At 41.2% G+C, this 27,978-nt stretch overlaps 2 protein-coding genes across 2 annotated transcripts; both read right to left on the bottom strand.

Moving 5' to 3' along the window:
• Positions 1-200: 200 nt before the first annotated feature.
• On the bottom strand, positions 201-8,082 carry LOC132485204 (granzyme A-like). Its single transcript, XM_060091697.1, has 5 exons — positions 7,948-8,082; positions 5,207-5,345; positions 3,395-3,536; positions 2,880-3,149; positions 201-1,032 (listed from the first exon to the last, which is right to left on the bottom strand). The coding sequence occupies exons 1-5, from the start codon at positions 8,015-8,017 to the stop codon at positions 871-873; spliced, it is 783 nt and encodes a 260-aa protein (XP_059947680.1). The 5' UTR covers positions 8,018-8,082; the 3' UTR covers positions 201-870.
• Positions 8,083-18,055: 9,973 nt separating this feature from the next.
• LOC132485203 (granzyme A) lies at positions 18,056-27,770 on the bottom strand. Its single transcript, XM_060091696.1, has 5 exons — positions 27,710-27,770; positions 25,838-25,985; positions 23,882-24,023; positions 19,566-19,838; positions 18,056-18,254 (listed from the first exon to the last, which is right to left on the bottom strand). The coding sequence occupies exons 1-5, from the start codon at positions 27,768-27,770 to the stop codon at positions 18,102-18,104; spliced, it is 777 nt and encodes a 258-aa protein (XP_059947679.1). The 3' UTR covers positions 18,056-18,101.
• Positions 27,771-27,978: the final 208 nt, after the last annotated feature.

The following is a 27,978-nucleotide window of genomic DNA, read 5'->3' as shown; positions in this document are numbered from 1 at the left end:
AATTCAAGCCAAGTTTGCATGTCACTTGTCACATGGATGACACAGGTGACACTGGTCCCTGATCTCTCCTTTGCATTCTTCACAAGGTCTCTATATTACTCTGGTTCACTTTGTTGGTGGAGATTTGCCTGCCAACGTTATAGGAGAGCAACAAGTACAGTGATACAAGTTGATTTTATTTATGATAAAATTAAGACATGACAACAGTGGGCATATACCCAGAGAAAACCATAAATCAGAAAGATACATGCACCTCAATGTTCATTGCAGCACTGCTTACAATAGCCAGGACATGGAAGCAACCTAAATGTCCATCAACAGAGGAATGGATAAAGAAGATGTGGTACATATATAGAATGGAATATTACTCAGCCATAAAAAGGAACAAAATAATGCTATGTGCAGCAACATGGATGGACCTAGAGATTGTTGTACTGAGTGAAGTAAGTCAGACACGGAAAGACAAATATCATATGATATCGCTTATATGTGGAATCTTAAAAAAAAAGGGTACAAGTGAACTTATTGACAAAACAGAAGTAGAGTCATGGATGTAGAAAACAAATTTATGGTTACCAGGGGATAAGGGGCGGGAGGGATAAATTGGGAGATTGGGACTGACGTACACACACTACTATATATAAAACAGATAACTAATAAGAATCTGCTGTATAGTACAGGGAACTCTACTCAATACTCTGTAATGGCCTATATGGGAAAAGAATCTAAAAAAAAGGAGTGAATATATGTATATGAATAACTGATTCACTTTGCTGTATACCTGAAACTAATACATCATTGTAAATCAACTATACTCTAATAAAAATTTTAGAAAAAGAAGTAACAGCAAATGAAATGAAATACGGTTATCTAAACTGCATGTTTCATAGTCTTAGCTATCCAGCTGAGGTGTTTCTTTGAGAGAAGAGTGTAGATACCAGGTCCTCGAGGGTCTCCGCATTTCCCAGGAAGGCCAAAGGAAGTGGTGCCTCTGAAAATGCCTTCACATATCAAAGGGCTTCCAGAATCTCCCTGGGGGAAAACAAGAGGAATGATGAAGACCAGCGTCAAATATGACCACTAGCAGAATGGAAGAAATTCCATTTAATGTGGAGCACTTAAGGTGAAGTTAAGACCAACCTTGACTTACTTGACAATTAGTGCTTAAAAACCCAAAATGTTTGGGAATATTCAATAATATGTTTAAATTGATTTTCTCGATTTGTTTATGAAGCAGTGAAAATTGAAATGAAACTTGTATTATTGTTTGTGTAATCCACTAACTTTGAGACAAATTCTCTGCTTTAGAAACTCTCCTGTTTGTCATTTTCTCAAAATGTTTAATAACTCAAGGGATAAAATAGTCAAATGCAGATTGGCCACTGAGGCAAAGAATAAAAGCCATGTTTTCTAGTTCCTCCAGCAGATAATTGTCTTCCCAAAGGAATGAAACCGAAGCAACCTTTTCCTTCCCCTTCTCAAATAGACAGAAATTGCTACGTCGAGTCTCCTTTTTTTTTTTAATGAGAAAGAAACATTTAATGAAATAAGTTATACAACAGTATCTCTAAAGAGCGTATGGAATGTGAAAGACTCAAAATAAAATTCAACTCATCAATACAGTAATCATTGAACAGAAAATTACATTTTAAAACTTGTGTTATTAATCTGCCAGTCTATCACCCTATATAGTATCAATGAACATTAAAATTAGACCTTGGAGGTCAATTCCTTCAAACTCCCACAAACACCATTCTTCTCTAGCAAACATCGTTCATTTAGTCAACATTTATGGAGCATCTACCATGTGCCATGTAGTCTTCTAGACACTAGGATTAAATCAGTGAACAAAATAGACAAAAAGTACTGCTCTCGTGGAATTTACATTATTCTTTGCTTTTCCTCCCGAGTCTCCTTTGAGCATCTGATGCTAGATGGATGCTCCCGGAAGTCAGTGATAACACTTTGGAACTGCCTGGTTCCACTAAGAGGGAGGCTGCAGTTAGTTGTAAATCATGCTTTATTCTTGTGCCTGAGCCACCCAATATGTGACCTTGTATTCTCTCAAGGAACTTTAGAATCAGCGTATTTAAATGTATTTAAGGTCTAGAGACCAGATTGGCTGTTTCCGGCTTTAGGGAGGATGGGTGGTGCCGGATGAAGGGCTGTTGAGGCTTGTACACAGAGTTCTGCAAATGCAAGGCTCTGAGGGCTCAGCTCCATCCCAGTGAAGTGAGAAGTGACAAACCAGTGCTCAGAGCTTAAATCTATGTCAAGGGTTCTTCTACTCCTATCTTCAAGCAGGGCCCAGTCCCAGCCCTTCTCAGGGCATATGGTAGGGAGGCTTGTGTGTGCTTTGGAATGGATCATGCTTGGAAGTTGTTTCCGGGGGCTGAGCTCAGTGCTAGGAAGCTATGGGGTTTACCCCGGAGATCTTCAGTCTGTCTTGGGAATGCAGGTATTTCAGACTTACCTGGTTAAATGGCAGAGGAATTTTGGGGGGGGGTGCTCAGATGGGGAAAACGTACTGAAGGCCCTAGAAGAACCCTGACTTCAGCTCTCCTCAGTGTTATATATATTTTCAGCTTAGATCTATATATGTTAATATGAAAAATGAGAAAAAATAGCTTCTTAGTGGTTTTTGATATAAAATCAAGAAGATGTAGTAATTCAACACAGGCACTAGCATGGTTTATGATGAACAACTCACCTGAGCTGAGAACATTAATTAATTTGACTGGAGTTTTATCAAACTTCTTTTTAAAAGCACTAGGACGCTGTAGAATCCAATGTCATGACAAGGCAAAGAGTGACTTCATGTTCTCTACATCTGCATGACTTAACCCAACAGCTAGAGTTTGGGATCTTATTTTACTTACACTGCAAGAGTCTCTTCCACCTTGGAGGCTTCCGGCACAAATCATATTCAGTCCAATCACAGGGTTATAATTATAGTGCCTTTGATCGTTGCAGATTTTTCTGTCTATGACAGTGACATTGACCTCTCTCAAAATATCAGACCGAGGTGAATTATTGTGAAACATACCCCACCCTGCAACTCGACACATAGTTTCTGGTTTCACATCATCCCCCAATTTAGGGAGAGGAAGAATAGCCACGTGTTTATTAATTGTTGCTTTTTTGTTCAGCTGTTGGAAGACAAGCAAAAAGTGAACAGAATGAGATAATTAAGAATTTCATCCAATAAAAATGAATTTAAAAAAATTTCACATTTTTATTTAAATTCTAGCCCAACCCTCAGGGACCCCCCCACCCCCTTATGCAGCTACAGTCTGTAGTTATTGGGGTACTGAGAAAGGTTTCCATATAGGTGGCCAGACTGTAGGAGCTTCTATGACTTAAGTCAATCAAAAGTATAATCAAAAGTCCATACCTTTAGAAGTTTAAGATCACCCTCATGCGTGTCCTGGTCATAGCATGGATAGGGAAACTCTTTCTTAACGAACATGATCTGTTTTTCAGGCTCTTTCTTGGTTATTGAGTGAGCCCCAAGAACGATCTGGGATCTTCTGTTCCTGAAAACAGACACAACATCGTTAATTTGGTTTACTCTTTAAATCAGAAGCTGAGCATATTATGTGCTGATCAGTTTCATTGTCCCATTTGTAAATATGCTTGCTGTGAAAATACTTGCTTGTGGCTCAGAAAAAATGTGTACTTTAAAGAATAAAAAGTGAATTGTTTATGAATTTATCATTATCATTATCATCATGATCACCTGCAGCTTATTTATAACAAGCTAAACTAGTTTCATTGAAAAACTAAGGATAAGAGAATTCCATGGCAGCTAAGCCAAGTCTGGGGATTTTTGTTGGGGTTTTACTGCTGTCCTCTCAACCTTCCTTTAGTTGTAATAGAGAATCAGGTTGCAGATGACTGGAAAACAGAGGTCTCAGTAGTCTAGAGACAAAAGCAAAAGACACTCGACAGTTGTAGACTAATGCACTGAAGAAATCTTTGTAAGAGAACAGCAGACTTAAATGAGAAAACTTTCAGAGATAGATTGCTTAGTGGAAGACCCTATTTGCATGGCATTGAGTGTGTGTTTGAGGGGATGGTGGTCTGCAGGAGGGTCCCAGCATTCTTTCCTTTTTTTTTTTTTTTTCTTTTTTGCGGTATGTGGGCCTCTCACTGTTGTGGCCTCTCCCGTTGAGGAGCACAGGCTCCGGATGCGCAGGCCCAGCGGCCATGGCTCACGGGCCCAGCCGCTCCGCGGCATATGGGATCCTCCCAGACCGGGGCACGAACCCGTATCCCCTGCATCGGCAGGCGGACTCTTAACCACTGCGCCACCAGGGAGGCCCGCATTCTTTCCTTTTATTACTCCATGCTAAAGGTTCATTTTGGTTAATAAAATCAACATACTCTCTGATGCATTAATGATGAAGGTCATTATCACTCACAGCTTAGTGTATAAACTACACCAACCATATATTCACATTGCTGTTTTTCCATTACACAGCTGATATTAGTCTCACTTAAGACATTAGAACAGTGCTTTCAGTAGACTATACTTTGATGATGAAATATTCTATAAATCTGCACTGTCCAACATGGAGCCCCGTGTAGGCTACTGAGGACTCGAAATGTGGCCAGTGAGACCGAGGACCTAAATTTGTAATTTGATTTAACTTTAATTAATGTAAATGTAAATATATATAGCCATAGGTAATTTACATAGCCAACATGATAGTGGCTATCATAATAGACAGCCCAGGTTTAGAGGCTTGATTTAGGGAGCGGAGAAAAGACCAGCCCTGGAAGAGGTTTGAAGGCAGTGGTTGACGGTGGTTAAGAGACGGCTGAAGGCCTGAGAAGTTCATAAGAAAAACAGGAAGACATTCAAAAGAAGCTTTCTCTACTTGACAGTGGTGCTCAGGCCCCTGAGGGGACACTGAAATTTTCACCCTTCTGCACCATGATGAAGTCAAGATCAGAAGCAAAGACTTGCAGCACCTGAGCCGGGTGGCTCTAGGGGAGATCTTCCGAAAGCTCTGGATGCTGCTTCCTCACTGGTCTGATTCTTTGGCGCTGAGTCTGGGCTCAACTCCCTTTTGGGGTAAAGCAAGTTGTCAAAGATGTAAGTGATGTAAAGATCTTGTGGCTTTAGTGGTATTCACTCTCTTCATTAATATTCCCCCAAGTTAGAATATCTCCAAAATGTTTTTTAAACCCAAGCACTTACAGGTTACAGTGAGCTGCAGTCAATACCCAGTCTTTTGCAATCAAAGCCCCGGCACAGATACTTTTCCCTTGAAGTAGCACCATGTAGGGTCTCGAATGAGGAGTCACTTGATTTCCTCCAATAATTTTTACACAGAGATCTGTTAAAAAGAAAAAGACAGGTCATATCAGTGACCCCTCCAAAGAGTTCTACCTAAAGCCATGTTTCTAAGACTAGACATGCATTTCCCACTTAGACAGGAGGGGAGATGAGAGCATCCTCCCCATCTTCATGTGGATTTCAGATATCTGAATGTAAATCCCATTCCTGTTGGACTTTCTGAGAAGGTCCTGCTCTTTCATCCACAGAAACCATGCCGTTGGCCGTTCCAGGGATTATCAGGCTGGAAATCTGTCACAGCTGCTGACCTCAGGCCTCAGGGCTTGCAAAGGCAGGCAACTGTGCGTGGGTTTATACCAGTAACAGGTGCACAGGAACCGCCGGTGATGATGACAACCTTGAGTGCTCTCCCACACCTCTCCCTTTCTGGCTAAGTATTAATTTGGGGAAGCAGAGTGGCTTTTAGAAGCTTGAAAACCACCCTTTTTGCCCCAAGCCCTTGCAAAACCCCACAGCTTACAGACTGGTATTAGTACCTTTTAGCTGTGACCCTACCCTTGAGTTCTTTGGTCATTGTGAGACTTTTGCTTATTGAAATTTGCACTCTGCTCATTCATAAATTGAGAGAATAATATCTTTTGCACCTGAAGCTCCCCTTCAAGCTCCAGACTGAACCACATGGTTTAATCTAAGCCCTTTTCCAATGAAGAGAGGAGAGAAGATGCTATAGGGAGAGAATTCTGCCTTAGTCAAATTTCTTCGGTGATAGAACAAGAGTAGAGATTCACTATTACCGAACAGTGAGACCAAAGCACGAAGCAAACCATACTTGTTGGTTGAGAGGATCTTGTGCCCATGTGATATACTCTCAGCACCACCTTCCTACACCAGATGTTCTTGGATTCTCCCCAAACATTTCTCCTGACCATTGGCTGGGACTCAGGTTTCCTTCAGTAGGGCACAGTGCCTGTTACTCCATTATTAAAGCTAACTCATTGCCAGATTTACAATGAGGTGTAAATGATGAGAGTGGGGGAAGGGGAAGTGGGTGTCCAGAAGGGCTCTCGTTTCCAGAAGGGAGTTCGGCAGGGGAAGTCCTAGACTCTAGAAGTGAAAGGATAAGGAACTTAGAGAAACCAAGAGAACTTCACCTACATCTCAATTTTCCTGGGGTGTATCACAAATAGATGGATTTCAAAGATGCATCTTTGGGCCGTCTGGGCTGCAGAAATCATAAACTCAGTATAATACTTCATTATGCAGAGTCCTGTGTTTGGTGAGCACACATACCACCTCAGAAAAAGTTCCCATATCCCACAACCTAGGATTCGGAAATAGGATTTAGAGCAGGTGAGAAGTTTTAAAACTAGCAATTCTTGGTTCCCACCCAGAATCACAATAAATTAAAATCACTGGGGCTGGGATATCAGCATTGTTTCAAACCCTCCAGAGGATTCTAACGTGTAGAAGGATTGAGACCTCCCGTCCAGAGCATCAAGTCTTGCTTTGCTGTGTCTGTTCCTTTTAGGGACCCACATTGCTCTCTCTGACCACAGGAAACAAAGAGTAAGTTTCTTTTGTTGTTTCCTTTGAAGAAAAGATAAGACTGGATTTTAAAAATCTGCTCTGTTTTCACTGTTGTGGAGGATTTAACATGCCTGAACATAGTTGTGCTATGCCATACTTATTGTACTCTGCCCACCCTTTTGTTTCTAATGCCCTGCAACCTTATTATTTCTAAAACTTTTAGATGCAAGATAAACCAGAGAACTTCCTTGGGAATTTTTGGTAAGATAGGTTGTTGCATCAGCCCCTGCCCAGCACTTCCATCTCCAAAAGCTGTCAGAATGTGGGGAAAACCCATGGCTGCTCCACACTTGTCAGCACAGTTCAGCCTAGCCCCAGAGTGCTTTTCACTGCCTAGAAAGTTTTTAAGGAACGCCTAGAGCTACCCAGGGGCTATTACCCTTCTAGTGATAATCCCATGACTTTTACAGCATTTCAAACTGATGCGTGTGCAACTCACACAAAACCAGGCAGATTGGTTACTACTTAGTACATCAAAGAATAAGCTTCATACAAAACACTATAGCACTTCCAAAGAGTCAATGCGAGGATGCTCCTAATGTCTTAATGTATTCCCAAGGACACACTAACCTAGAGAAATGATGATAAATATTCGAATCATTCCTGAATCTTGGGGTGTGTCTAGGTCAGGTTTTAAAAAAAATATTTATTTATTTATTATTGCAGTATAGTCGATTTTGTCATTAAAGCTATCTATGCATTTTCTGCAGCAAGAAAGGCTGAGGCATCACTATTCCTTCCCTGAAAGGTCCTATTTGTTTTCCTAACTTAAGAACTTTTTGTTCGTTTGTTTACTTGTTTTTACAGTGTCCTTTTTGGCAGTTTTCAAGCCACTAGTTGGCAGCACTGGGGGTTCTATTATCTTTTGTAAAGGAATTGTAAAGAAGAAAGAAGGATGTTTTTCTTTCTAAAATAAAGATATATGTAGAATCCAAGAAAGAATGTTAAGGCTTGTGAGAAAAAAATCTCCTCTTAGTACACTTAGCTAATACTGCCAAAGAGTCTGCTCCATTTTGCTTAATTGCTATAATGGAAATGACAAGAATCAGTCTTACCTTCAGGAATTAGAAGGAGAAAAATGACCATTGAGAGAGTGGCTGCCAGAAAGGTAGAGGACTTCCTCATTGTGGCTGGTGTCCCCACGTCAATCAATGTGAAAATCTGTTTTCAGTTCTTGACTGGCTCTTATTTATATATCGAGAGCACAACGGATGTGGTTTCCTTTCTTTTCTTTCTTTCCAATTTCAAAGTTGAGTATTAGGAAAAAAAACCCCCAACAAACCACAAGTGAGAACAGTGAGTAATCACTCATCTGCAGGCATGCTTTCCTTGGCTAGGATTGCTGAGGGGAGAGGGTTGTAATTCTACAGAGCGGGTGGGGACAATGGGCCCTCGTTGCCATCAGAACATAGTATACAAGAAGAGACTCCAAATGTTTCAGCTGAGATTTCGAGGATTCTAGTTTTCATCAGAAGCAACCTTAGCTTTTCTATCCACAAATGAAAGCTCTTTAAAGACTTAAATCAGAGAGTTAAAATTGGTCACCTAAAAGTTGGTCACCAACTAAGTGTCTTTCTAGTCATCTCCTTGGATTTTGTAAGGATTAATCAGCCAAGGGCACGTGGAGATATAGGATGGAAGTTTATTTATTCATAAGCTCCTGCCTGGATTTTCCTTCCCCACTTTGTGGAGGGTAACTTATTGTGCCCCTGTCTGGAGTTTGGCAGGTGGGTACAGAGGCTGGTGGGGTAGGGAGGGTTGGCTCTTTCCAGCGCCCTGATTGTGCTTCCCCTTATCATTTGATTTTACAACTTTAGACATATGGAAGTATCTCTGAGTTGCTCCTTCCTTCCTCCCTTCCTGTCTCTCCCTCCTATCCTTCCTTTCTTCCTTCCTTCCTTCTTTCTGGATTTAGCTAAGAAAGGAAAATGGGAGTCAGACATGGCTACTTTGTTCCAGTAAGGAAAATATCTCACTCTAAGAAGGATCATCCTCAGTCCCTGAAGGAACAGTATTCAGTATGCTTTCTATTAGAAATGTCTTTAGCTCTTTTTCTGAGCTGAGGATGTGGTCTTTATTATATGACATGTATATGGTCATATGTTCGATCAGGGTGTTTGGTGTTAACCAGCCGTCCCCAGAATTAACACCCTGATGACCTCAGACTCAGAAGTTGCATTTTCAGAAATCACATGACCTTGGAAGAAAGCCCTACTGAGACACCTGTGTTTCCTTTTCCCAGATATTACTAGGGCATCAAAGATGAATCATTTTCAGTAAAGCAGTGGGATACCCTGCTTCTGTTTTTGGTGAATAATTTTAGTGCAGACTTTTAAAAAAATCAAATTTTAATTGACTACAGCTACTGAAAATTTCCTAAAGGAAACATTGATAATTCTGTTTCTTTTTATGAGACTATGGTTACCTTTCCTAGACTCATGTTGACTTTTAACAGCTTTCTGAGATATAATTTACATATCATCAAGTTCACTCGTTTGAAGTGTATAATTCAATGCCTTTTAGTGTATTTCTAGAGTTGTGTAACCATCACCATAATCTGATTCTAGTACATTTTTATCATTCCCCGAAGAAGCCTCATAATCATTAGCAGTCACTCTGCATTACCCTCCTTCCCCCACTCCCCTGCCCTAGACAACCTCTAATCTACTTTCTGTCTCCTTAGACTTGCCTATTTTGGACATTTCATCTAAATGGAATCGTATAATATGTGGTCTTTTGTGACTGACTTCTTTCACTTAGCATAATGCTTTTGAGGTTCATCCATATTGTAGCATGTATTAGCGTTTTATTCCTTTTTATTGCCAAATAATATTCCATCATATGGAAATATCACATTTTATTTACCATTTCAGCAGGTAATATACATTTAGGTTGTTTCTACTTTTTACCTATTATGAATAAAGCTGCTATGAACATTTATGTATGAATTTTTGGGTGGACACACGTTTTCATTTGGGGTGTGGGCATAAACCTAGGAGCAGGATTAGTGGGTCATATTGTAGCTATGTTTAACATCTTGAGGAACTTCTAAACTATTTTCCAAAGTGGCTGCATCATTTTACATTCCCATCAACAATGAAGGCTCCAGGTTTCTAAATTATTGCCAGTGTTTGCTATTAGTATTATTTTTTATAATTGCTATTCTAGTGGGTGTGAAGCAGTTTCTTATTGTGGTTTTGATTTGCATTTCTATAATGACTAATGACTAATGTTGAGTTTCTTTTCATGTGCTTCCTAGCTATTTGTATATCTTATGTGGAGAAATGGCTATTCAAAAATGTTGCTTGTTTTTTTGACTGACTTATTTGTCTTTTTATTATTGAGTTGTAAGTGTTCTTTATATGTTCTGGATATGAGTCCCTTATAAAATAAATGATTTCCCATATTTTCTCCCAGTCTGTGGGTTGTCTTTTATTTCTCTTGATGGTGTCTTTTGGAAGCACCGAAGTTTTAAATTTTGATGAAGTCCAACTTATCCATCTCTTTTATCACTTGTGCCTTTAGTTTCACATCTGAAAAATCACTGACTAATCCAAGATCACAGAGATTTATTCTTAGATTTTCTTCTAAGAGTATTACAGTTTTAGTTCTTACATTTAGGTTGCCTTTTTAATTAAAATTTTGTCTGGTTCAAATTAATTTTTGTGTGTGGTTTGAGGTAGGGGTCCAACTTCATTCTCTTGCATGTGGATATTCATTTGTCCCAGAATTATTTCTTAAAAAGAATATTCTTTCCCAAGGAATTGTCTTGATCTCTTTTTCAAAAATCAGTTTGCCATAAACGTTAGAGTTTATTTCTGGACTCTCAATTTATAACATTATCTGTCCTTATGTCAGTACCGTATTGGCATATGTCCTTATGCCAGTATCACACTATCTTGATTACTGAGGCTTTGTAGAAAGTTTTGAAATTGAAAGTTTTGTGTCCACTAACTTTCCCCCTAACTTTGTTCATTCTAACAATCTTTTTCAAGATGTTTTGACTATAAAGTATAAATTCTAAAAATTGTGTATTAAGGCTGTTTATTTACATTCTTGGGAAAAATTTTAATTTATTCCAGCTGTGAATGAGCCATTGCAATATTGGAAGCTAGTAGTTCTCAAAATGTGGTTGGTGAGCCCCTAGGGGTTCCTGAAACCTTTTCAGGGGTCTGCGAGATTAAACTTATTTTCATAATAATACTAAGGTGTTGCTTTTTCATCTGTGTTGACATTTTCACTGATGTCACAAAGGGAAGGACGGATAAAACTGCTGGTGCCTTAGCACAAATCAGTGCAGTAGCACCAAACTGTACTAGTCGTCACTGTATTCTTCATTGTCAGACAGTCTCAGAAGAGAAAATCAGTTTCAACTAAGAATTTCTTTGACAACTGATGGGAACATACTGTATAGCATAGGGAAGGCTACCTAATGCACTGTGGTAACCTAAATGGGAGGGAAGTCCAAAAGGGAGGGGATATCTGCATGTGTATGGCTGATTCATTTTGTTGTGCAGTGGAGGCTAACATTTACAACATTGTAAAGCAACCATACTGCAATAAAAATTAAAAAAAAAGAATGTCTTTGATGAGACAGTAGAAACAAGAAAATTTTTAAAAAATTTAACACATCTTTACCCTGTAGTAAATGTCTCTAATATTCTCTGTGATGTGGGAACTGTGCAAAATATGCATGAAGCACGTTGGCTACACATTAAAGTACAGTGGTTGCTTTGGGGAAAAGCACTGGTGCAATTGGTTGAGTTGTGAACTTATCTATCTCTTTGATGGAATACTATTTTTATTCGAAAGAATGCTAACAGACAAAAGATGATTATTCAGACTTGGGTATTTGACAGACATTTTCTCAAACATGAATGAAGTGAGCCTGTCACTTTAGAGAAAACAATTGGCAATGTGTTGCTAATGATAAAATTAGAGCTTTCAAGTGAAAATTAGAATCTTGGGAACATTTGTGTCTGCTATCACGAGCTTGACATCTTCCAAACACTTAAGGACTTTCCCAGTGAGATGGTAGTGATATTAACAAATGTATTTTAAAAAATACTGTGCAATGAATGTGTCAACATTTGGAAAATCTACATAACTCAATGAATCGATATTTTTCAAGAGAGTATTGCATGCTGTTACATGCATTTGTATTTGAATTTGCTGTCCTCTTTCCATGGTCATAGAGGAGTGAATCAGCTATTGAGGAAAACGCCTGGAATCATATTGATTGATACATTACATAAATATTTATTGAATGCCTCTCAGGTGCCAGATAGTGATAAATGCTGGGGATAAGAAGCAAAGGTGAATAAAACAGAAAGAAGCAAAGGTGAATAAAACAGATTTAATCTTTGCCATTATGGAGCATAGAGTCTATTAAGGAAGAAATTTATAAACATGTGAAATGATTTTAAATTGTTGTATGTAACATAAAGGTAAAACATTGGGTGCCGAAATGGAGAATACTAAGGGATGGTCTGTCTCAGAGAAGATGAGCAGCTGACATTAAAGCCCAGACCTGCGGGATGAAAGGGTGCCAACCTGAGAAAACCTAGTTTGTGGGGAGTGTGTGTGTGTGCAAGTGTGAATGTGAGAGTGTATGTGTGAGGGCAGGTGGGTGGTCACAAAGCCTGGTGCGTGTGTGTGTGTGTGTGTGTGTGTGTGTGGAACTGAGAGAAGAATATTGGCACAGCCAGAGTGGAGTGAGTGAGGCAGAGACTCCAGCTCGAGCAGGGCCTTGTACACCGTGGGAAGTTCAGATCTGTTCTCAATGTCTGTGAAAAGGCCTCTGTTAGAGGACATTTTATTTACACACTTTTGGAACAGGGTGAAGTTCTTGTCCACTCTGCTCATGACAGGTTGAGGAAACCAAGGCCCAGAGAGCTTGAATGGTTTCTTCCGAGTCCTGGGGTGCGTCAAAGGCAGAGTGGCGATCAGGACCTCTGTCCCAGGTTCACTGCTCTTCTTCCTCTGCCAGTCAGGGCTGCAGACGAATCACTTCTGTAGCTGGGTTTCTGCTTAGAGAAAGTACAGTTCTTTTTGTACAAGTTGTCTCAGTGTTCTCAGTGGGGGAGATTGCTCAGGGCTGAGTGCCTTGTAGGTAACAAGCATTCAATATTTGGAATTGTCTCATTGGATACACAGAAATGTCTATTTCTACATATTTTAAAGAAGAGATAATTTAGACTTGGAGAGGGAAGGAGCAGGAAAACTGACATTTCAGAGAGTATTTTCTTATAAGTAAGGCTTCTGAACTGCTTCAGGCTTCAGCATCCTTCTCTACATAGTGAGGGAGAGAGTTGGACTAAGTGCTCTTTGGGGCCCTTCTAAGCTTAACAGTCAGTGAATATACGAGGCCAGGGTGTGGGTTTCTGAAACCACTGTTTTGATCACTTGGGGTTTTTTCAGCATGGGCTTTATGCACGCTGGGTTTTAGTGAGTGGAGGTTGCTGGGTGTGCCTGCCAGGCACTGTACTTTGAACAACATGGGTTTAAATTTTGAGCGTCCACTTATACGTAGATTTTTTTCCCACTAAATAAACACTACGGTGCTACTTGATCTTAGGTTGGTTCAATCCGCAGATTCAGAACCGTGGATATGGAGGGCCAACTATAAAGTTATACGTGGATTTTCGGCTGTCCAGAGGGTCAGTGCCCCTAACTCCTGCTGTTGTTCAAGGGTCAACTATATAAAGGTCAGGGTAAGGGGGAGGGAGCATGAATTGGATGTGTGTGCAATGCGATTTTAAGCAGGGAAATTTAGGAAGGTGTGTTGAGAAGGTGACACTTTAGCAAAGATTTGGAGGCTGGTAGGGTGCTAGCCATGAAGATATCGGGGGGAACTTTCCAGGAATAGGGGAAAAGCCCTAAGTTGGTTCCTGGTGAGTATGAGGAAGAGCAGGAAGGCCAGCATGGCTCGAGAGAAGAGAGTGAGGGGAGCACAGAAGGAAATGAAGTCAGGGGAATGCTGGAGACAAAACTGTGAGGGCCTCATGGGACCTTGACCCCAAGAGAAACAGGAACCATTGTTGGGCTTTGAGCAGGGGACAGACATGAGCTGAAGTGTCTGAACAGGATCACTTTGGCTGCCGTGCAGGGAGCAGACTGAATGGGGGCAAGGTAGGAAGCGGGGAGGTTAGGAGGTGATTGCAGTGATTTAGGACGGAGAGGATGGTGGGCTGGACCCAGCAGGTAGCAGCAGAGGTCATAAGATATAGTCTGATTCTGGATATATTTTGAAAGTAGGGCAGGTAATATTCCCTTGCAGAATGGATGTGCAGTGAAAGAAAAAGAGGAGTCAAAAAGACTCCAGAATTTTTGGTCTGAGCAACGGGGAGGCTGGAAGATGGAGCTGCCATGAAATAACGGGGAAGTCTAGAGTTGACGCAGGTTTGGAAGGGAAGATATGAGGTCTGCTCCAGACAGGTTGCACTTCAGATGTCTGCTAGACACCCAAGTGGAGCTTTAGAGTAAGGCAGCTGGCTCTAGCAGCCTGGAGTTAGGGAGATGTCTGTGCTCAAGACAGATTGGGAATTATCAGCGTGTAGATGGCGCACCGTCTCCAGAGTCATAGAGCCTAAATGCCATGGGAGAGGGAGTGAGGATGGAGAAGAAAAGTCCCGGGATTTAGCTGCGGGTCCCCCCAGCATGAAGAGGTAGAAGAGAAGAGGAGGTCCAGCAATGGGGACTGAGAAGGAGGGACCTGTGAAGTAGGAGGAGGGCCAGGAGAGGACGGCGTGCTGGAAATCAAGTGAAGAGAGGGCTTCAAAGAGGAGGAGGAGCTCCACTGTGTCAAATACTGCTGGGAAGGCAAGTAAAAGGGGACTGAAAACTGACCATTGGGTTTAACAAAATGAAGCCCTTGACGAGCCGTTTCTGTAGAGTGTGGAGCAAAAGCCATATTGCAGTTTCAGAGAGAATGGCAGGAGAGAAATTGGAGTATAGACATCTCATTTGAGGAGTTTTGACATAGGGCAAAACAGAGAAATGGGGGAAATGCCTGGAGAAGGAGTTTTGTTTTCTTGTTTTAAGCTGGGGAGGGTAGAAGCATGTTTATGTGCTTATGGGAATAGAAAAAATTGGGGATGAGGTGGTGGGCTGGGGAGGGATGCAGAATTGCTGGAGCTGATGTCTTTGAGTTGGTGAGAGGCACTCCTGAAAATCCATGTTGCAGTTTGCTCTCGGCTGAAGCTCTGGAGGCCTAACCCACGTACCCAAACTTGGAGGAGAGTAATGTTTAAAATGGAGAGCAGATTTAGCACACTATTGTGCGACAGAGTGACATTTTTCACTTGCTCTGGGCACATCTTCTCTCCTCGCAAGACACATCAGCTCGATGGCAGAAGATTGCTTGGTTAGATAGGATTTTAAAACTCCCCTAACTCCTACCCCGAACCTGAAATCACATTTCCTTCCAGTAAGACTTTCGCCTTGCTGACCCAGCGTTGTCTCTCTCAAAGGAGCTGACATCAGGCCTCCAGAATCAGCATACCGTATTTCTGCAACAATGAGCACTGACAAATGACTCTTCGTTATCTCTCCTTTTTCAGAAAGCGGTCTGTCCCTCCTGTCTCTTTTCCTTAGACACTGGTGATAACAGGAGGGTTAGATTACAGAAGAGCTTTCTTCAGCTATTTCTCAATCTCTAGGATGCCCTTTGGAGATACTGTACGGTTTGTTCTTCTCAAGTCTATTTAGTGGGTTCTTGACAACTCCTCCCTTTGGGTGGGACGCTTGGGTAACCCCTGTGCACCCGTTGAAAGTTGCTGCTTCTAGTTTCATTCTTAGAAGACAGCTCTTTTTTTTAAAAAAATTGAGATATAATTCACATAGCATAAACCTGGCCATTTTAAAGTGTACAATTCAATGGTTTTTAGTGTATGCACAGGGTTGTGCACCCATAACCATAATCTAATTCCCAAAGATTTTCATCACTCCAGAAAAGGAAACCCCACAACCATTAGCAGCCACTCCCCATCCCCCACTTCCTTCTACTCCTTGGCAAATACCCATTTACTTTCTGTCAATACATTTGCTTATTCTGGACGTTTCCTATAAATGGAATCATACATGTGGCCTTTTCTATCTGACTTCTTTCACTTAGAATAGTGTTTTCAAGCTTTAGCTGTGTTCAGCCATGTTCATACATGATACCATGTATCAGTACTTCATTTCCTTTTATGGCTGAATAATATTCCATTGTATAGACATACCACATTTTGTTTATCTGTTCATTACTTGTAGACTTCGGGTTGTTTCTATTTTTTGGTTATTATGAACGATGTTGCTATAAACATTCATATACAAGCTTTTGTGAGGACATGGATTTTCGCATGTGCCCAGGAGTGGGATTGCTGGGTCATATGTTAACACTATGTCTAACCTTTTGAGGAACAGCCAAACTTTTCCACAGTGTCTGTGCCGTTTCACATTCCCATCAGTGTTGTATGACGGTTTCTCTACATCCTCGGCAACACTTGTTATTGTCTGTTTTTTGATGACAGCCATCCTAGGAGGTGTGAGCTAGGAGGATGGGACCACTCAAATTCAGATTTTTGGGGGCACCTCCCATTAGATCCTTTTATGTTACTGTTTACAGATGTGAAAATGGAGGCGCAGACTAATTCCCTGCTCAAGGTCTTATACTGTCCAGTGATGGAATTGGTGTCTGACTTGTGGACCAGTGATTCTTTCTACCAGGCTGTTGTGATGTCTGTGGCATTCTAGTCAGGAATCTGAAATTTTTATTGGTCTGTCTAAAAACAGGGAAGATCTCAGCAGGAAGGCTCTGAGGGCTAATTGTGAGGTCTGGGAGTGAAATACTATTTATCTTTTCCCCCATCACCTTCCCAACACAGTAGAGAGCCTTACTCTGTTATGTGTCCTTCAGAACCTGAAGCAGATGTCCTCTTATTTATGTCCTGTTTTCTACTAGACTTCAAATATTTTGAGGGCAGTGGTCATGTCTTAGTATTTATAAATCTGGACGTAATGTCTGGTACATGGTGGGCCCTCAGGAAATGTTTGAGGAATTAAATTGGATAAATCACCCAGGATTATTAGGGAATGAGTTTATTATAAATCAACTCTTTGGAGAAAAACACAACAAGAAGATGAGATACAAATGGTAGATGATAAAAAGCCACTTTCCTTATTACATATCACAATCTATTAAGAATAACATAGAACTAGATGCAGACGTAGAGAATGGACATGTGGACATAGTGGGGATGGGGAGGCTGGGACGAATTGAGAGAGTGGCATGGACATATATACACTGCCATGTGTAAAATAGATAGCTAGTGGGAAGCAGCCGCATAGCACAGGGGGCTCAGCTTGGCACTCTGTGATGACCGAGAGGGGTGGGATGTGGGTGGGGGGAGGGAGGCTCAAGAAGGAGGGGATATATGTATACATACAGCTGATTCACTTTGTTGTACAGCAGAAAGTAACACAACATTGTAAAGCAATTACACTCCCCCCAAAAGAGAATAACATAGAATGAAGCTTAGTGCTTGCATGTATAAATTGATTAGCTAAGGCAAAATACATATCAAGATACTGGCTGGACTGTGGCCTATTGGTCTATGAAATTTTAGTCTACTTGTAATTAATAAATGATGCAATTGCTCTGAACTATCTCTAACCTCAAATTCCAAATTTTCCAACTATCTAAAACACACATTGCATCTTTCCCACTGTATTTATAATTAGAATTTTTGTAAAAAGTTAAACTACACAGAAGCATAGAATAAGAAGTGAAAAATCCCTCTTTATCTCTGTCCTTATTCCAACATGGAATAGAATATCAGGCTCTAAATTCCTAAGGCCACAAATATTTTGGAGTTTCATTTGGAAGAAAGAAGAATATTCTAAATTTCCCTGAGATTGACTTCCTTTTAAGGATGAACACAAAAGTGACAGTCCTCAAATTCTGAATAAAACAGAGAATCACTGAACTGGGGAACTTTTTCTCAAGGGAAATCTCTTGCCATGGATAGAGAACATGTGATGAATCAGTCTTCACTAATCATGGAAGAGTGAAGGCAGGAGGTTATTTCTTTCATTGCTGATTTTATTTCAGACAGGCTGTCATTTGTACACAAGGTTAAGAGGGTTGTGAGGTGTTTCTTCAGATAGGTCAAGTTAAAACCCCCTTTACTTGGTTACCTCAATTTTCTACTTTGAAGAAGAAATGTTATATGGCTCCTGCAATGGTTTTCTTTATCCAGTTGAGGTATTGTCTGGTAAGGAGAATGTAGACGCCAGGCTTCTTGGGGTTACCACACTTCCCAAAGGAAGTGACACCTCTGAAAACATTATCACATATCAGAGGACTTCCAGAATCCCCCTGGAAAAGAAAGTCATATGTTTTAAACAGGAATGTTTCCAAAGATATTTACTTACCTTTTTAGTCATTCATTTATTCACTCATTTGCTCACACATTGTTTCTCTCTTTCCTTTTTAAAGGCTAATTTTATATCTCTTTTTATTAATTGTCTGCCCTCAGCATCAATTAACACAGATTTGTTTATATTTTCCGATCATTTTCATTTTGAAAAAGGCAATTCTGGAGAAGATGTACAAACCCATTTTCATCAGTAAAACAAAGAAAGAATAACAAAGGAAGCCTTTAAAATAATTGTGAAAAATAATTGTCTCCTTCACTTGACCTGTATCCCCTTTTCTTGGTCAGTAGATGTTAGGGGAAAAAACTGAATGTAGGGGCTGCCTGAAGGCGTGAGATGGGATCTGAGTCACTCCCTGCTCTGAAGGTGGACACGGGTTAAGCCGTCTCAGACCAAGGAGTACTTGTGATAGTTCAAACAAGTTTTAGGGATCTTTTCCAGTTTTCATCAGCCCTCATTTCATGTTCTCTCTGACCTTGCAAACCACTTCAGGATCATGAGTTCCAAATAGGGCCAAACCGTAGTCAAGCACATGGAAAGGCAGAACAATGCAGGAGTTGGGAATCAGGTGGCCCCAGTCTAAATCCAGGTCCACCCCACTGAGAGCCAAGTTATCTAACTTGGGGAAGTAACTTTCTAAGCCTTAATTTCCCTATCTGTAAAATAGAGTTGGTAATAATAGTGTCTATCCCATGGGGCTATTTGAGGATCAAGTGGCATAGAGTATAGAACTTGATATAGTTCCTGCCATCTGATAAATGCCAGCTGATGTGATCTGTTTTTCTTTTTTGGGGTGGGGGAGGGTACGCGGGCCTCTCTTGTGGCCTCTCCCGCTGAGGAGCACAGGCTCCGGATGCGCAGGCTCAGCGGCCATGGCTCACGGGCCCAGCCACTCTGCGGCATGTGGGATCTTCCCAGACTGGGGCATGAACCCACGTCCCCTGTATCGGCAGGCAGACTCTCAACCACTGCGCCACCAGGGGAGCCCGATGTGATCAGTTTTGAGAGGGCTGAACAACATCCATAAGCGGTGGTTAAATGGAATCCTGATTGTTAGGAATGAGAGAAGTTTCCCTGGGCAGAATGTTTCCCTTGAGACAAAGGAGCACACACCAGCTCAGTGTCAAGCTGACGTTCTTGCAGGCCTCACACATAAAAAGTAATAATGATAGTCTGCCCTCTTGTTCCTAGGCACTCTATTTAACCTGATTTCCTATAGCCCCCAAACGGTTAAAAGTTTTAATTTACTTACTTCACATGAATCATCTTCACCTTTTCTACCACCAGCACAGATCATACTGAGATCAATAACTGGATTAAAATTATAGTGCTGGGCATCATTGCATATTTTCCTATCTATCACAGTAATGTTGGCTTCTCTCAAGACATGTGAAATTTTGCACACAGCTTTTTTGTTTCTTCCCCATCCTGCCACGTGACACTTGGTGTGGGGTTTGACATCGTCTCCTGTTTTTGGTAGCTGAAGTATTCCTACAGCTTTGGTCATAGTTGCTTTACCATCCAGCTAGAAAAGAGACAGGAGATGCAGTTTTAGGGAAGGATAACAGTAACCAAACCCAGAAAACAGCTCTGACTGAAATAGACATCTTGCTTATTTAGCATGTTCTTACGAAGGACATGGCCAAAGTCCTGTTCCAACCTAACTGACCATCAGTTACTGATTTTTTAAAAGTCACAGCACACCTTTTCATGCATATTTTGCTAGGCTAGTCTAGATGAACTGCAGTCCAGTTGACCTGTCAGTGATGAAATTATGTTGGTGTTGGCTGACAGTTCTGTGGTTGAAAAGCTGTATTGGAGAGTGCAATCATTATTTTATTCAGGTGGTCTTAGGTTTGTGAACTGACTGGTACTAAGACCAATGGAAGGAAGCCAGGGCTCTAGGTGCAGTGGGGCGGGGTGGGAAAGGGGCCAGTGTCCTCATTTTCCATGTGGAAATGTGGCTTCCCCGCTTCTGAGCAAGTGCTAACCAGCCTAACTGCCTTTGGGGGCTCACCCACACTCTGCCCTTTTCTTTGATTCGCTAAGCTCTCTTCTTGGCTCACCACCTTGCTTTCTCTCTTTCTGAAAAGTCAAGGCAAGGAGAGCAGGGAGTGTGATCAAGGTTGAGTAGAGGGTAGAGGAAGATAATTCTACTTCTTTCTTTTCTTCTTGCCTCAAGCTGTAGGGAGTCCCGGTATTACAGACCTTCTAAAAACATAGGAGCACAGCAGCAAAGGCTACTGTCACATTCCTATCATTGCATGGCTTTCAGGCCCCACTTCCTGACATTAGACAGTCCCCACTTCCTCAGTGCCCACTCTGAGTTGCTGGTGTGCCCAACCCTTACCCTGCTAGCATTTAGAAAGTGAGATGGCCATAGTCTAAAATCTCTCCATAGAACATGACTTCAAATGCCTACATGCAACGTCTCTCCTCTCCTACTCATGCTTTCTCACAGCCTTCATGCTTTTTATCTAGTTGGATGGACAAGGAGACAGGAGAACCCCCAGAAAGGACTTCAGGTCTGAATGAATGGATCAGAATTGGAGTCGGGATGCATATGTTTGTAAGTAGCTCTCCTGGGGTCAGGCACACACAGCAGTGATGAGCACATCGGTAGGTTTTAACCGTGGAAGGTTGACCACAGGGAGGTCCTGATGCCCTCTTCACGAGTTCTCTAGCAACATCAGCCCACTGGCCACAGTGTCAGAGGTGAGAGGGAGTTTCCTGACTTTACTTCAAGACCAAGATCCCCTCACACCCCCTACTCACCCCACACTATTGTAAAGGTAAGATTTTTAGTTCCTGAATGGGGACTTGACAACAGCTACCACTTTCTTTTTTTTTTTTTTTTAGTCTCTAATTTATTTTATTTTATTTTTTTTAATTTTTTTTGCTTTATAACAAATTTAATCAGTTATACATATACATATGTTTCCATATCCCCTCCCTTTTGCGTCTCCCTCCCACCCTCCCTATCCCACCCCTCCAGGCGGTCACAAAGCACCGAGCTGATCTCCCTGTGCTATGCGGCTGCTTCCCACTAGCTATCTACCTTACGTTTGGTAGTGTATATATGTCCATGCCGCACTTTCACTTGGTCACAGCTTACCCTTCCCCCTCCCCATATCCTCAAGTCCATTCTCTAATAGCAGCTACCACTTTCTTGAAACCTGAGCGCAGAATCTCTTCTCTTGATGACCTTTGCCACTGTCTGGCTTAATTCCATCCCTTATCCAAAATTATTCAGGAAATATTTATGGAGGGCCTACTATGTACTAGGAACTATACTACCTGGTACAGGGCATACAAATAAAGAGACAAAAAGTATCTGTTCTTTGAAGCTTACATTCCAGCGAGGGGAGCAGACAAACAAACGAAGGTACATCAGAAGTGCGTGCTGTCCATCATCGGATGAATGGATAAAGAAGATGTGGCACATATATACAATGGAATATTACTCAGCCATAAAAAGAAATGAAATTGAGTTATTTGTAGTGAGGTGGATGGACCTAGAGTCTGTCATACAGAGTGAAGTAAGTCAGAAAGAGAAAGACAAATACCATATGCTAACACATATATATGGAATCTAAGAAAAAAAAATGTCATGAAGAACCTAGGGGTAAGACAGGAATAAAGACACAGACCTACTAGAGAATGGACTTGAGGATATGGGGAGAGGGATGGGTAAGCTGTGACAAAGCTAGAGAGAGGCATGGATATATATACACTACCAAATGTAAGGTAGATAGCTAGTGGGAAGCAGCCGCATAGCACAGGGAGATCAGCTTGGTGCTTTGTGACCACCTAGGGGGGTGGGAAAGGGAGGGTGGGAGGGAGGGAGACGCAAGAGGGAAGAGATATGGGCACATATGTATATGTATAACTGATTCACTTTGTTATAAAGCAGAAACTAACACACCATTGTAAAGCAATTATACTCCAATAAAGATGTTAAAAAAAAAAAAAAAAAAAGAAGTGCGTGCTGTGGAGAAAAACCGCAGGAGGGACGTAAGCCAAGGAGTGCCCTCTACTGGGCACGGGAGGGAATTGCCTTTCCCTGCCCAGGGAGGGGGACTGGAGGGAATTAGAGTATGGGTGAGGAGGGGTGACCTGAGAGAGAGGCCCAGCCTGAGAGTCTCAAGGCAGATAGTACGGGGGTCACTGATAAGTATTGGGGAGCAGGGAATGTGGGGAGTTTGCCGGAAACACATGGCACTCTAGGACCCTCTCTTTACTCCTACTGATGAGAATGTATGGATCCCCTGAGCATCCTCTTGACTCCTGCTAGGGAAGTTCCTCATCAAGCCCCTTTGGACAAGTGTGAACCTCAGCTCACACTCTGCCTTCCAGTTCTGCCTTTTCTATTATACTTTCTGCACAGCAGCCAGATAATCCTTCTAGAAACAAGTCTGATCATGTCACTGCCCAGCTTAACACACTTTCGCATTTCCTTCCCCATAAAGTTCAAACTTCTTCCCATGGTCCACAATATCTGGGTCCCCTCTTTCTCAAATCTCATGATAACTTCCCTTTCTTCCCTTCTTCTTCCAAATGCATTTTCCAGAAAGACTCCTCTTATACACACAGCTCTTCCTGCCTAAAAGGCCCTTTCCTCCTTCTTTCCTCCTAACTCCTGCACCTTCTCTAAGAAAGCTTCCCTGACCACCTGGACACACCATGTGCTCCCGTAGAGTCCACTTCTTAGTCATCTCCATCACCGATGAGTCACATACCACCAGATCAGAGCTGTTGATATATTTGTCTGTCTCTCCCACTAGACTGTGAACACTTTGAGAACAGAACCTATTTATCTCATGAGGAAGAGAAAAGCTTACTGGCACTCACAGCTGGGCCACGATTCTTCCTGTTGATCACGAACACTTGTCATAGAGCACCAATATCAGACAGGGTGAGCCTCAAGAAGGGAGCAAAACCCAGGCCGCTCTGCAGTCACGTTTGAGTACAGGCAAAAACAAGGTCATTGTGCCCACTACAAAAACGACCAAACGCCCCCTATCGGCTAAAATGAGTGATTGCTGCTTCTTATCAATCACAGATTTAGCCTCCTAGATAAGTAAGCTTCACTGAGATACTCAGTCATAGAATTACCCCACTTCCTGACAACAGTCAGTTCAGAGCAAACTCCTACTTCCTAGAACCCTCCCCCTCATCTGACAGATCCTAGGATAAGCCCCATCTAACACTCTCTTACTGAGCCACCCTATGGTTCCTTAGGGTGTACAGTCTCCCTTGCTGAGCAAGAATCAATAAATGCAGCTTGGTTTGTCTGCAGTTGAGTTGCCGGTGGCATTACCACTTTGGATGGACAGGTCTTACCACAGTAGGACTTCTGTCAATATCTGTTAAATTGAACTGAATTCCAAGAGGGTGAACATCTGGACAATTGCGCTGGGTCCCAGCTGTAGTTCTTACCCCTACATCCTGGCATTAGCCAACCACTGGCTATGAGGCCAGTGTGTAAAAACTAGTTTCAGGTTAAACTGACCAAATTTCAAAATTTTGCAATTTCAAAATAGTTATTGAAAAAAAAACCATATTTACCTGAAGGAGTTGAAGATCCCCTTCAAATGTCTGTGGATTGAAGCATGGATGGGGAATTGCCTTTTTAATGGAAAATACTTGGTCATATTTCTCTTTATGGGAGGTAGAGTGGGCCCCAAGAATAACTCGAGGATTGCCTTTCCTGGAAAAAAACAAGGACGATGTATCATTTATGTGAGAGAATAGATGAAATTAAGCATGAACTTAATGTATTAAATCTGACCAGTTATTTCAGATGGTTTCCTATTTATAAACAAGCACAGCAAGGCAGGGGGGAATTTATGAGGTTTATTTCTTTTGGTGTTTTAGTTATTTTTATTTTTTATTTTTTTGCGGTACGCAGGCCTCTCACTGTTGTGGCCTCTCCCGTTGCGGAGCACAGGCTCCGGACGCGCAGGCTCAGCGGCCATGGCTCACGGGCCCAGCCGCTCCGTGGCATGTGGGATCTTCCCGGACCGGGGCACGAACCCGTGTCCCCTGCATCGGCAGGCGGATTCTCAACCACTGCGCCACCAGGGAAGCCCTGTTTTAGTTATTTTTACCTAAAACTCCCAAGACATGTGTTATCTTAGGTGCTTCAGCTTCACATCTTTTCAAAGAAGAAGCAACAGGAGAGAAATCCCAGGTCTTCTGGCAGAGGCAAGAGCATTGGTTGGCAAGGCCTATGGTTTGTGTCACATAGATTGGCAAGCTATGCTTGGGTGCTGACCAAAGAGGACTGCCACAGGAAGAAGAGCTGCCAGATTCTCCATCTGCCTTGGATTTGTGGAATCAACACCTAATGGAAGAGACTCAACCCAAAAACCAGAGACTAAACCTAAGAGTGAGAGCAGAGGTAGTGGGTTTGCTTTTCTGTGTTTCAGGGAGACAGTGTACCTTGCTTAAGTCTTCAAAGATGACAAAGATGGAAAAGAGTCAGGCTTTTAATAGGTAAGACTGAAGAAATGAATCGATTTTATAGTGAAATTTTAAAGCTGAATCTAAACACACACACACACACACACACACACATACACACACACACACATAGGAGCAAATAAACTGCTAGCCGCCAAGTCTAGTTGGTGAACCTAATGATAGCTAATCTGGGAGAGGTGGGCACAAGCATTTCTTGATTTGCCCGACAGACTTTGCACCAAGTGGGTCTGTTAATCAAGAGTGCCAATGGTGATCTTCACAGTGTACATTGTGCTGAATTTCCTACTTGATAAATTCTCATTTGATACAACAACATAATGCAGATCTCTTTTGATCTTCTTTGTGGGAAGCTAGTTTTTAAGTCTCTTCTTTTATTCATGCAATTTATGCAAAAGTGAGCAGGGAAATAGTAGGTACCAACAACAGGTACTGATAAAGAAAACAGCAGCATATCCTTGTGATAAACGTTATTTTGACTTTCAAATCACAATTAGGAAAAACATTAGTTTGAACCATAGGAAATGGTTATTTTGTAAAGTCAAACAGTTAAATATCAGTAATTTCTATGGTTCAATCTAATATGTAGCACCATGGGACAAAACTAATTATATAACAGTAAGTAAATCACTTGTAATCATAGAGAACACTTAATTTGCTCAACTGTGTAAAATATACTTAAGGAAAAAGCCTGCAACAAAATATAGCAAAATATTAACAGTGATTGTGTAAAGTTGATAAGATTATGAGTGCTATTTCTCACCATTTTGTTTTTCAAAATGTTGATAAGATTGGTATTTATAGTGAAAAAAATTTTTAAATAATATGAGAAAATGGTCATGCATTTCAATTTTATTCTATAGGATCTGGCCTTTGCTTATAGAGATAAACATAATAATAGTACATATCAGTGAATGTGCTTGCATACTTTCTTCTCCATGCCTACCTAATTTTGGTTTTGGACTTCATTTTCACAGCCCCTGTCCCCCCCACCCCACCCCCCAAACTGCCTGAGAATGAGAGGAGCTCAGAATTACTTACAGGTTACAGTGAGCAGCTGTCAACACCCAGTTTTCTTTGATCAAAGCCCCTGCACAGACTTTCAGCCCTTTGATTAGAGCCATGTAGCGTCTTGTGTGAGGTGGCACTTCTTTTCCTCCTATAATTCCCTCACAGGATACTGGAAAAACTAAAAGAGTGATCCAGAGTGAAATCCTATCTTACCAAGTCATGCTTCCCTCTGAAAAGCTCTGATATAATGAATAGATCCAGATCGAGTACATAGATGTGCACTCTGTGTCAGGGAGAGAAGGTCAAATCAGTCCAGGTGGCACAGAGTTTTTAAAATTTTCCATGACAGCTCTGTATAATAGCATCTTGAACTTAAACGATCTTCTCTTCCTCAAGAATGCAAAACACCTTTAACATAATGTCTGTCTCCTTCCTATCCCTGGGAGGTAGAAAATGTCAGGCAATAGAGTCTCTTTTCTTAAAGCTCAAAAAGCAAAAAGATTGAAGACTTAACATCACACAGTAAGAGCAGATTGGGGAGAAACCCCATTCTCCTGTTTCTGCCATTACTAATCTGTTCACTTCCCATTACAGGCTGCATTGTCTCAGTCTTTGGTTGGACACTGTGTTATTGACCTTAAAAATCTCACAGTGTTCCATGGTGAGATTATTATTTGGAATGATGGTTTAGTAAGTTATATTAAATTCAAAGAAAAAAAATCAACAACTATAGTAGCAATAATAATGAAAGCATCTATGATTTACCAGGCACTGGTTAGTTTCAGACACTGGTTCTGATGTTTGCCACAATGCAAGGTGGGTGTTATTATTCCCATGTAGAGATAAGGAACATGAAGTTTAGACAGGGCAGTTACCTCGCCCAAGTTCACACAACTAATAAATAGCAAAGCAGTCTTCTAATACAGTTCCGCATCATGAAAAATCATACTCTTTCCACTGTGAGGTACCGTTTGCCTAAAGTAGTGGCTCTGTACCTTTGTTAGTTTTGAAATATAGAGCCATTTGAGAATCTGATATAGTACCGACACACAGATGCATGTAAATATTTGCATACAGTTTTGGGAGAGTCACAGACTTCTTGATGCCCATCCATGGCCTTGAAGGAGCTCATGGATCCCACATTAAGAATCCCAGCTCTGAAGGTATCATTGAGCTATAAGATATCATAGTGTGTGGTTAAGAACGTGAACTCTGGATTCAAATCCCAGCCCTACTACTTACTAGTTGATGACTTTAGTAAATGGACTTAACCTCTCTGTGCCTTGGTTTCGTCATACATAAAATGGGCTGATAACAATGATACTTAAGAAGAGTATAAGTAAACCACATAGAATACTGCTATACTTCATTGTAAGTTTTATGCAGTGTTGGCGCGTGCACACACATACACACACACAGTTCATTAGATTATTTTACATTGATGTTATTGCTTTCTTCACCACCCCCACTGCTGGAAATAGGCACTCACAAATACCTTCTGAAAACCAGAGTTTTAAGATTTATCTGAGAGCTATGACTACTCAGTTGTATCTGTATGACTGAGCCCTCCAGTTAATAAGTCATCTATCCATCCCCAATTTAATGGCTTTGTTGGTTTTTCACTTGAAGGTGGAGCTCTGTAGATCTGGCCTGAATTTATGATAACCTCCAGATATAGTTAATGCTTTCATATTTTTGCTGTAGGCACAATAGAGTATGTTTTCATCTTAAAAAGCCAATATACCATTTAGATAGCAAAGAAAAAAGGTAACATGAAAAATTATTGGAAATTAAGTTGTGATTTCTTTTTCCCTTTTACATAATATTAAACAAAAATTTAAGCAATATAAAATTCTATTTTCTTATAAGCAAAACTAAAAAGCATATGGAAATATGTCTTACCTCCAGGAATTAGAAGGAGACACATGCCAGTGGGAAAAGAGAAAAGGAAAGGAATTTTCATGGCTTCTGTTACTCACATATGGAGACTATTTGGTTTCAGGTACTGACTTAGTAATATATAATGAAACACAAAGGATGTGGGTTTTTTCTTTTTATCTTTCTCTGCTATGTGGCTAAAGAGTTTGGTATTTTATTACTGGAAAACATAGCTTTATTTTAGAGATGGTGTGGTTACTTATTTGTTTCACATTTCCTTCAGGGTTAGACCT

The sequence above is a fragment of the Mesoplodon densirostris genome, chromosome 3 (assembly GCF_025265405.1).
Source record: "Mesoplodon densirostris isolate mMesDen1 chromosome 3, mMesDen1 primary haplotype, whole genome shotgun sequence".
Taxonomy (NCBI): Eukaryota; Metazoa; Chordata; class Mammalia; order Artiodactyla; family Ziphiidae; genus Mesoplodon; species Mesoplodon densirostris.
This window is presented reverse-complemented; position numbering and strand designations above follow the sequence as displayed.